General features: G+C 47.3%; 3 protein-coding genes across 3 annotated transcripts in view; 2 read left to right on the top strand and 1 right to left on the bottom strand.

Annotated features, from left to right (window-relative positions):
• The window catches only part of LOC101066611 (proepiregulin-like), a 3,383-nt gene extending 1,265 nt beyond the window's left edge, over nucleotides 1-2,118 (top strand). The window contains exons 2-5 of the mRNA XM_011615817.2: nucleotides 488-553; nucleotides 1,059-1,182; nucleotides 1,277-1,423; nucleotides 1,551-2,118. Coding sequence (XP_011614119.1) covers nucleotides 488-553; nucleotides 1,059-1,182; nucleotides 1,277-1,423; nucleotides 1,551-1,602 — 389 coding nt within the window. The 3' untranslated portion in view covers nucleotides 1,603-2,118. The remainder of the gene's footprint in view (nucleotides 1-487; nucleotides 554-1,058; nucleotides 1,183-1,276; nucleotides 1,424-1,550) is intronic.
• A 1,818-nt stretch (nucleotides 2,119-3,936) lies between these two features.
• On the top strand, nucleotides 3,937-6,782 carry areg (amphiregulin). Its single transcript, XM_003975025.3, has 6 exons — nucleotides 3,937-4,094; nucleotides 4,612-4,791; nucleotides 4,880-5,117; nucleotides 5,186-5,347; nucleotides 5,616-5,733; nucleotides 6,442-6,782. The coding sequence occupies exons 1-5, from the start codon at nucleotides 4,058-4,060 to the stop codon at nucleotides 5,707-5,709; spliced, it is 711 nt and encodes a 236-aa protein (XP_003975074.1). The 5' UTR covers nucleotides 3,937-4,057; the 3' UTR covers nucleotides 5,710-5,733; nucleotides 6,442-6,782.
• A 1,285-nt stretch (nucleotides 6,783-8,067) lies between these two features.
• Nucleotides 8,068-9,992, bottom strand: LOC101067058 (granzyme K-like). Its single transcript, XM_029829278.1, has 5 exons — nucleotides 9,653-9,992; nucleotides 9,394-9,535; nucleotides 9,165-9,303; nucleotides 8,826-9,086; nucleotides 8,068-8,739 (listed from the first exon to the last, which is right to left on the bottom strand). Exons 1-5 carry the CDS (start codon nucleotides 9,711-9,713, stop codon nucleotides 8,581-8,583), a joined length of 762 nt encoding a protein of 253 aa, XP_029685138.1. The 5' UTR covers nucleotides 9,714-9,992; the 3' UTR covers nucleotides 8,068-8,580.
• Between the last annotated feature and the right edge of the window lie 696 nt (nucleotides 9,993-10,688).

Below are 10,688 nucleotides of genomic sequence, written 5' to 3' on the forward strand. Positions count from 1 at the left end.
AGGCAAGCCCAGAGGGATATGTTCATGTTTCTGTTGCCATGATATCCACAGAACATTGGTCTTTGTTGGAAAAGTACAGAGTCTGATCCAATAATTAGGGAAGAATTCTCTGAATCGTGCTGCTTCATGACAGAGTGAGTCAGCCATTCATGATCAATATCAAACAGAAAAGGATGAGACATCCCCACCTCAGGACCTGAGAGAAAGGAGAGGCATGGAGCAAGGGGCCCCGAGAGGGCCCAGATGGAAAGATCCAGAACCAGAGCAGTCCTGTATGTCGGTTTCGCTGTCCTGCCTGCAGGAATGTGGGCGTCTGCAGTGGCGAGCCGGTGCAGGCACGGGCTCGCCAACCTGAGCCGCCCCGCATCACGACAGAAGCCTCCAACACAACAAAAGACTGCAGGCTCACATGTTGGACACACTCATTTAAAGATGAAACCGGGACAGAACATCAAACAAATGACACAGATTTTCCCTCTTCTTCTAGGTTTCGTGGTCTTCGGGCCAGATGTGCTCGCCAAGAGCGTCTCTTCCGGCACCTCTGTCTCCACAGGTATCGGACCTGTTGTGTTTTTCAGTGTAACTGTTGCCACATTGGGGCAGTTTGTGTCATTAGTCCAGAACTGATGGGGGCAGTTTGGGAGTTTTTGTTAAAAAGTCTTGAGTTGCATCACAAAAAGCCTCGAGTTACATCACAGGGGTGACGTCATCTGTTATTTTTGCCTGGTAATGGGAAAATATAACATCTATTTCCAATATTTGATCTAATGATCTGTGGTTATTAGTCTGGTAATGTTAACTTGAGCAGCAAAGCATTAAAGTGTATCTTTATATACCCTTAATACACTTCACTTTAAATCTAATGTGCAGAAATATACTGACTTAATCAGGTTACCCACATTTTTATCCAACGGAGCATGACATGACATGGCCTAAATACATTTTTATCTCCAATGAACAATGTGATGGCGTGCTTCGCCAGTTCAAAAGGTAATGTTTGGTCATGATGCATTTTTCACAATGCTGCAGCTTCTTTGATGTCAGTTTTGCTGTAACAGGACAGGAAGTGCGCCCCCGTGTGGTTAAGCGGTCCACTCGCGACTGCGACAGCACGTTTGAGCATTACTGCATGAATAACGGACAGTGCATGCTGCTGGTGGACATCAATGAGCACCACTGCAAGTATGCGCATGTGTGTGTGTGTGTGTGAGAGAGAGAGAGAGAGAGAGAGAGAGAGAGAGGGCCTCTGTAATCTCACCTGTCTCTTGTGTTTCAGGTGTGAGGCGGGCTTCTACGGCCCCCGCTGTGGCAACCTGGAGTTTGTCATTCAGCCGGTGACGGAGGAGCAGATAGTCGCCGCCGTGTTCTGCGTCAGCCTGCTGCTCATTGGTCTGGCAGGAGCTCTGTTCTTCTTTTACAAATGGTGAGACTTTAAACTGTAAATGGATCCATTTTAAAATGCTCTTCTGCTGCTTTCAGTGTGTGTTTAGGGTTAAAATTGGTCCCTTTTTTGCTGGAAATATGCTAAAATCAATTTGTTTCTCTCTCAGGTACAAGAAAAACAGGCTTACAAAGAAGACGGGACTGTGTCGACTGCACTGAGTGGAATATTCCCAGTTTGGTAATGAAAGGTTTCATCACAGCTGGTGCTCAGACACTGGTTCTGGTGGGATCTCTTCATCACGCCAACGCCGATCAGATGAAATCGCTCACAAAGACACGTCTCTGTGGCAACACCGGCTGTTTTAGCACCACGGCTCAGAGATTAAGTCAAAGTCTTAACAAATATAGCAAAACCCTGAGAATTTAGACTCGATTCTGTTGGTTTTCTTTTCTTTTTTCTCTCTGAGAGCAGCAGCTCATAATAATCATTGATGAGGTTCTGTTATATCAGCACCGTAGCTGAGCTACCTGCTGAGTTTGTTTCTAATTTATTGTAGACTTTAATTATTTTTTACCTTTTTAATGATTTTATTAAATACATTTAGTCTCTGATTCACCTTTTTCCTTTTATAGGAAGAAAACTAAAGATTTCTGCTGTCTTTCAGAACTATCGCTGTAGTAAGGAGCTGAAAAATGGATGTGATGTAAATAAAGCAAGATTATTTCAAAGATTCACCATGTTTCTATTTTTTAAACACCACCTTCATGCTGAATGATGCACTGGCATCATTCAGAGCTGAACGGACTCATTAAAAACACAATTTTAAATGATGAAATTATTCCTGGAATAAATCATGTTCATTTTACAGCTTGTTGGGAGCACATAATTAGCTATAACTACCACAGATATTCGTGCACAAGGCAGGAAAAAAGCCTCAGAAGTTCAGCCTGTGTGAAAACCTCAAGGCCACACATCAAATAAAAGAGAAAGGTAGAAAGAATAATACAATAAAGACAAAGTGCGCCTCATTTCTTTACACGATAAACCCAAAAGTACGGTAACACGGTTGACTGAGGCCTGCCGGGTGACGACCAGAATACCAAACAGCACAAATCGCTACTTTAAAGCCAAAAGTCGAACATTTCCCGTGAACACCGACGGTAAAGGTTCTTCTGAGCTGGAGTTAGTGGTCTGGCCTGCAGAGCGTTTCAGAGGTAATGAGCCGTTTTAACGCCCGACACAAACATCAAGACATGCTCTTAATACTAATCAGCAGTGGTGATTACACACAAAGATTAACCAAGATGCAGATGTTGCTCCATTTAAGGGGCACTTACAATCACATTAAGATGCACACACACACACACACACTCACACACACACACTCATTCGTGTTCATTTATATATACGAAAACCGGTCAAAAGCCTAAAAGCATCGGGAAACGGTGATGTTCCTGTGTCGCGGCTTCATTATTGCATCAGTAAATCATTCTAATGGCGTGTGAGTAATGCGCTTTAAGCCGTCAACAAATCCACGTGCACGCGTTTGTTTTGCAGCTCAAGGTGGATTCATGTCATATTTGCAGGACGCTGCGGCAGCTCTGGGAATGTAGAGCTGCCGGTCCACCTTGAGATGCCTCCACACGGGCAGGACCGTCACAGAAACCAGGACGGACGGATACAGTGATGCACCTGTACGGCTGCATCATTGACCAGGTCGAGGACAGGACGAGGACAGGACGAGGTCGTCCTCTCAAACAGGAAGCGCGTGACGTCCTCGCAGGTGTTTCCCAGAGCTCCCGACAGGAACCCAACAATTCCTTCCAAGCTTCGGATCGAGTTCCCTGCATTCCCCGCGCTGGTGATGGACGATCCACAGACACAACAACATTCCTCCGCGCAGCATCCCCACCCCGCCAAGGTGGCCTCTCTAAGGTCACGGAGACCCGTTTTACCACACCACAAGACACAGGCGCAGAGAGGTCCCGGCGCATGTTACTAAACATCATTTGATCGTATCAAACTGAGATAATTTTGTTGGAACCGTTCCCCAAAGGGACGATATTACTCATCGTTTCAAAATCAATTAAAAAAGCGGTCGTGCGTTTGCGACGTTGCGTTGAATCTACAACCTTTGCCCATATTTGTACCCGGGCCCCGGCTATAAATCGCTATGGCTTCCTGTTTCTACAGATCTGTTACTTAATAATGGCGTTGTGAGCGTGGGGCCATCAAGAGTTTCCCCACCACGAGACGAGCAGGAGCGGAAGCAAAAACAGTTAAAAATAAATCCCAGACAGATTGTTTGTTTTAATGGTGACGAGAATCCAGCCGGAATGGTTTTTCCCTCCAATGTAAGACTTAGTAATCCCTGACAAAACCTCATTGAGAGCAGTCATTAAATGCAAAATGTGTTGCCCCAGGTTTTACACACACACACACACACACACACACACACACACACACACACACACACACACACACACACACACACATATGCACCCACACCGAGGGCAAGACGCACACACCCTCTTTGAAGGTAAGAGGCTGGCCTATAAAAGAGTGCTTAACACAACCTCTTTACCAGCAAGTGACTCACACACACACACACACACACATACACACACAGATCAGCAGGGGATTGTCTCACACTCCACACTCTTCTACTGGGATATGAACCTTTTCATCCTCACCTGCCTCCTGTGCTTCGGTAAGTCCCACTCTCACACCTTTGTGCAGACAGGAAAAAAGGGGGAAATGGTAGAAAAAGGTGCGAGGACTCAGGGGGAGCGAGGAGCCACCGGGAGTCGTCTTCACACAGCGGTGGCATGAACTGCTCTCAAAAACGCCGGTCGGATTGAGAAATCCAGCAGTTCTGTTTATTTGAGATAGCTCAGCGAGTCATAATTGCTCTTGTCTGGTCTGATTGATACATCCAGGAAGACTGGAGCCCTGGAAGTGGACTGGTTGTACTGGTTTGTGCGTTAATGTAGCATTTGTCTGACTTGTCGGCTTAAAAATGTCTGAATAGTTTTAAATGAGTCATCAGATTTCTGAATGGCAACAGAAGGACTTTTGAGTCCCTTTTATTGCTTGTTTCTGGTAACGTCAGGTCTTTCTGGCTTCTGCTCCCAAGCAAGCGTTGACACAGAACTGCTGAACTTTGACCTCCCGCTCTCGGTTCCTTATCTCACGCATATTTCATCTCTCGTTGGTGGCGTCGGCAGTGGTCTGCAGCACCCACTCCAGTCAGGGATCCGATGATTCCGCCGATGGCGCCGGGGATGGCGGGGACCCGGTGAGTCCGGCCCCCTCCGACGGCCTCCAGAGTTCACTGGACGATGACGACAACCTGGACATCGACGTGGAGCCTTCAGGGGGGCAAGCTGGACACGGCACCGTTCATGGTGGGACGAGGACCAACCGCAGAGGCAGAGAGAAACAGTGTGTTATGTCGCTCTTTCACCTTTTGACGCGTCTTTGCCGCCCTCTCAGGTTCCCCGGATACCGATGTCCATCCAAAGGGGGGGAAGAAAAAGAAAGGCAAAGGAAAGAAGAAGAGCAGATCCATGAGGAGGAGCACCACCCCTCTCAACCCTGAGCACGCGCTCCTCACCAGCGGGTACACCTCCACCTGGATAACCACGGAGGATCCCTGCATCTCCACCCACGAGCATTACTGCGTGCACGGCAACTGCAAATCCATCGACGGCCTGCTGGAGCCCGTGTGCACGTGAGTGTTTGCGTGCGTCCCGCCTCTGACGCCACCTGACGCCACCTGACCCGCTTCCCTTCTCTCAGGTGCTGGAAGGATTACGACGGCGAGCGCTGCGAGATCCACTCTCTGGGCTCCAAAACGGAGGAGAGCGGCAGCACCAAGCTGGCCCAGACCGTCCTGGTCATCGTCGCCGTGGTCCTGTCGGTCATCAGCTGCTTGGCCATCCTGCTCATGACCTGTGCTCAGTGAGTGCACACACCCAGATCCATCTTCCTGGCATTGGAACGCGCTAAAAAAGCCCAAACATGAACACACCCAGGCTGCTCAGGCTTCATCTACCGTCTGTGCCCGTCACATCTGAGTCCTACCGCTCTTGTGGGATGATGTGCGACAACACCGGCCAGTTTATCGCTCCTCCTGTGATCAATGTGTAACCGAGTCTTGGCTGCGATAAGGAGCAGGGTCAAGAGTCCACAGTCAGGACGCTGAATGAGACGCTTCTGTCCTCTGCAGTTACAGGTCACATCGAAACTTCCTGGCATCCTACCTGGGGACGGCCACGGAGCAGGAGAAGCTGCAGAAACACGCGGGCGACGTGGTGGTGTGACGGCACGGGGCGACGCTCGGGGAGGTAGGAGGTGCATTTCTGCTCTCGGGACATATTTTGGACGTGTGTTTCCACCCGTGTGTGCAGGGGCCTGATTGGGCTCTCGTGCACGCCAGATTTCCGTGCACTTTCTCTACCTCAGGGGTGTTTTTCCTCTCCGCCCACTATAAAACGTTCTAATTGTCGTCCAGGCAGCTCCACGTCTCACTCTTTTTGCATACATGTAAATATGCAGGACTTAATTGGATTTTCTAACAAGAATATGATCTTCTGTGTCATCTGTGGCTCGTTAACTCAATCTGTTAATGAAAGAGCTGCTGCCGATCAGTGGGAAACATTTGAAGGGAGCTGGTCCTGGACTTCCTGTGGGGGATCTTTCCGTTGCAGCTTCCATCCAAATATTTTAATCAAGTCAAACTTCTTCTCACGTGAGCTTTAATCTGACCGAGAAAGAGGTTCGTTTGTTGAGGAGGAATTATCGCAGATAGGCTGGGAGTGTTTCAGCCCGTCCCCTCCCTGCCTGCTATCCCACGCACGCGCACACGTGCACATGCACACCTGTGTGTCTCAACAACACTGACACACTGACTGGAAGCTGCAAGTGCCTGCTCAGGCAATCGTCTATGTCCTGCAGCATATTCGGTCATTTTAGCCGTCGGCGCCACTCGGCCTCGTCCATCGTGTTCTCGATACGGCATCAGTGACCTTAGATGTGGTTTCTTCTTCCCTCAGCTGCCCACATGGTTCAAAGATGAAGCTGGACGACGTCAGAGACCCTAGGAAACAGAAGAACGGATAATGCACTACGTTATAAGCTGTACGAACAAGAAAAAAAAGAAACATACAAGAGAATGTAATTTATTTAGTGTAATTATTTATTGCTATTTGTACGCTGGACTATTGTTTTGATGTGTGTTCTATTGAACGTAAGCTAAGCATTCAGTGCGTTTCATGTTCTCTAGATTTGCTCTTTATTTATTGCACCGCTGTTGTTGTAGGTCAGACAAAACACTCTTTATCTCACTGTGGGAACAGGATGGAATACAACCAGAAATAAAGTGTCTCATTGTTGAGCTTGTTTGGTTTTGTTTTCACAGTTCCCGTCTCAGGGAAGGTCTGTTTTAGGTGTGACGCGCAGCAGGGGAATGATTCAAAATGATTTTATGAACAATTACTGCACGCCGCCGTCTCACTAAATGCACAAACTTCCACGGTAATTTTGTTGCTATGAGACTGGCCTGCTAGGGGGAGAACAGACATGTCTGACGTTGGGACGTCTTTAATAACACAGACAACAGAAATGACATCATAATGATTATCATCAGAACAGAAGAGCCGAACAGACGCCGCAGACAGAAAACCTGATTTAAGCTGCAGCACAAAGCTATAAAAACTGTAAATCCTGAACACCATCATCAGAGAAATGATGTCACACCGCTGCATGTATAGTAGTAATGATGTGGGTAACAACTTAAAAGAATTAGGCCTCAGATATTCTACCCCTGGCCTTAACTAACCCCATTTTATCATATAATCCAGATGAGAACACATGCCCCACCCATCCTGGTCCGGACTGTCCCATATTCATCGTAAAATATGCAACATGTTGCAAAAAGGGGAAGTTGAGTTGTTTGAATTGGATCTGCTTCGACTGTGAGTCACCTCCAGAATGCTGCCATTTCCGGATGACAAAGCTTTTGTTTGGAGACGTGTGGGGTCGCGTCACGGAGGGAGGGAAAAGGTGGGCAGTTCACCAATGATAGCGGCGATCACAGGTCCACATTCCACCTAAGTGTGTGTGTGTGTGTGTGTATGTGTGTGTGTGTGGGTGGGTGGGTGAGGGTGTGTGCCAGTGATACAGAGGCAGCCTTGCTCAAACATTAATTCTTTCACTTATTTATTCATAGGCCATGATTTGATCAGGGTGTGGCGAGCTGTGCCGGTTTCAGGGGGCCATTCATCTATTGTAGGCGGCCATGAGAAATAGAGTAAACACACAGGCGCATGGCTGGTCATCAATACTTCACTTCAATAAAGGATCCGCTGGAATTCACGGGTGCGGTGCCATTTTTTTCCTCTGCGTAACTGCATAAATGAAAGTTAGCCACTCTGAACTACGAGACAGACTCCTGATAAGTATTATATGTACTGCAATAAAAAACACACCTGATTCTGTTGTACCATTACTATGGTGAAAATTAAAGTGACAGATGTTGATTTTACCCTTTAATTCCTCCGTCATCTTATATGCAACTTACCCATTTAAATGAATATAAAAGTGGACGAATACTGAGCAAGGAATACATATTTAAAAGTGACTGAATAAGCAAATCATACGACGAAAAACACGGCAGCCTATTACTTTTCATTGTTTTATTGATTTTAAACTTCATTGCTGAGCATTGAGCATTTGAGTAAAGCCGAGCACGCCCCCTGCTGGTGAGATTTTGAAGCGTGGAAGCGTCACCTGTGCAACCATCACTGCTCAGGTGTAATTGATTGATTGTACTGCGTTAAAAAAAAACAACTGGCAAGCTGATAGGTGACAAGACACGGATGAATGCCCCCTCCCCTCAACCTTTACTGAACGTGCACAGGCTTCAGCATAATTAGCTCTTGTGCAACATTGTGACATTTAGCACATTTCCTGTGCTAAATCCTGGGGGTGTTGAGGTGTGAATTTATCTGTGAGGTCTGACGTTGCTGCACAACCGGCCCTCCGGCATTAACCCTGTGCTTCTACACCATGAAAGCTACGGCGCCTCATTTTCAGCTGCATAAACTGAAAGAGAAAGAAATTAAAAGTCTTTAATGCCATCCACGCAATGCGAAACTTGAGGTTCTGTGAACGGGTCGGTGGAGACGAGGAGCTCATTCCTGCATTTCAGATGTTCTGATGATCTTCTTGATCCAGCGCAGATGTTCTTCAGTAATGTAGGCGTACACTCCGGGGACCCTGCCACATCCATCACCGAAGGAGGTGACCCCCACCAGTGCCCCGTTGCACAAGAGCGGCCCTCCTGAGTCGCCCTGAGGTGAACAGACATGTACGTGGTTTCACACAAGCTCAGCGGAGGCAGTTATGGCAGGTCGCTCACCTGCTGCACAAACCCTACCTGACAGGCGTCCTTGTTCTCTGACCCTGCACATATCATTGCCTTGGTGATCACAGGGTTGGAGCTGTAGTATTTGGAGCACTTCTTTCTGTCCACCACTGTCACGTTGACAGACATCAGGACATTGGACGTTTCCTTGACAGCCTCGTTTGTCTGCCCCCATCCAGCAGTCAGACAACTGCTGCCGGTTTTTGGCTTCCTCTTAGGGCTCTCCAGGTGGAGAAATTTTACGTTCTTTGTTTGCTTTGCTTCAGTTTCAAGCTGAAATAAAGACAACAAACAGATCTTTGCGTCGAACTGCTGACGGCTCGTCTTCCTCTAAAATGACCGTCACCTTACCTTCAGCATCATCAGATCATTGTAATAAATTTCATTTTCAACTTTATAAGCCGGATGTGGAATGCTGTGTGTAACCTTAAACACCTGCCAGGACTTCTTTTGTCTGATGGAATGCACCCCCAGTGCTACGGTCGTCATTCTGTAAGTGCAGAGAGGCAACGTTGGAATGTACGCACCTGCCCTTTTGTAGAGACAATGTGTGATCACGGATGTGTGATATAGTTCCTACTTTTCACAGTGGGCAGCTGTAAGGACCCATTTTGGATTGATCAGTGTTCCTCCACAGAGCTTTTTGGGGTTTGTCACCAGAGCCATGTAGGGCATCGAATGGGGCTTCACTTCTTTACCACCAATAATCTCAGAGCCATGGCCTAAAGAGGAGGGAGGAGGTAAACTTTTACTTATCTTGCATCAAAGAACTCGACAAAGGGGTCCGAAATGGACTCTGCTGGTTACAGTTGATTCTCAGCATTAATAAAAAGACTCACCTGGCTGGACAACCAAAAGGACGGTGCAGGAGATGAGGACAAAACCCTCCGGGGAGAACATCTCTTCTGATCTCTCTTTGATGTGAGACACTGAAACCCACCCTGATGCACACACTTGCTTTTATGTGCCCTGCTCAAAAGGATGTGGTTCTGTGCGGAACATACACAGCTCAGGGGAACATGCGCTCAAGTCGTCACCACCAGGGGTCCAGATGCTGCGGGCCCCTTTACCCGAAGTCGATGTCACCATCTTTTTCGATACGTGACTGGGCCCGGCGTGGAACAGCCGCCACAGTACTTTGACATGTACCGAAAATAAGACCATGGTTAAAAACCTTGTATAAGAACCCACAACCCTAAGATCAGGGGCAGAAAAGTCAAACCGTAAAGACATAAACTGTCCACATTTTATAATTTAACGTTCTCCTGAGTAACACGTTAACCAACAAAATCACAACTCGATGGCTCTTAATTTGAAAAGCAAGAACCTGTCAGGGTCTACTGAAACAGCTGAGCCACGTTTCTGTTGAGCTGAGTCATGTTTCTACAGTCTCTTTCGGTTCGTGCACACAGAGCTGTGAGTCAGTTCCAGACAAGTTTCTCTTCAGACTTCGACTTCGTCTGAACTCTGGTGTGGATCAAACAACCCAACTGGCTTACAAGGCAACCCTGGTGCAGTTACTCGCAGTCGGAGTACAAATGAACAATTCAGTGAACCAACGAGGGGAAGAGGACAAAAGGGAGGCAGTGAACAAGGGAGAAGAAATGACAAAACACAAACATATGAATATGAAGGAAGAGACAAGAAGAGGTAGAAAAATTTGGAAAATGTCTCATGGGCTAGTGGGGAGGTGAAGGCCTGTGTTACTATAAGGCCAAAGGAACATTGTTTGTTTTTGTGCTACACAAACCTGCTGAAGGGGCTGGAGTTGCGTTTTTGGTTCTGGCCCATTGATGTACCAGGTTTTCTTCTTCCTCCTGGTTTTTAATCTTCCTGGACAATATGTGTTTTCGAGCAATACTGCCCCAAATGAGC

This window comes from Takifugu rubripes, chromosome 21 (assembly GCF_901000725.2).
Source record: "Takifugu rubripes chromosome 21, fTakRub1.2, whole genome shotgun sequence".
Lineage (NCBI taxonomy): Eukaryota > Metazoa > Chordata > Actinopteri > Tetraodontiformes > Tetraodontidae > Takifugu > Takifugu rubripes.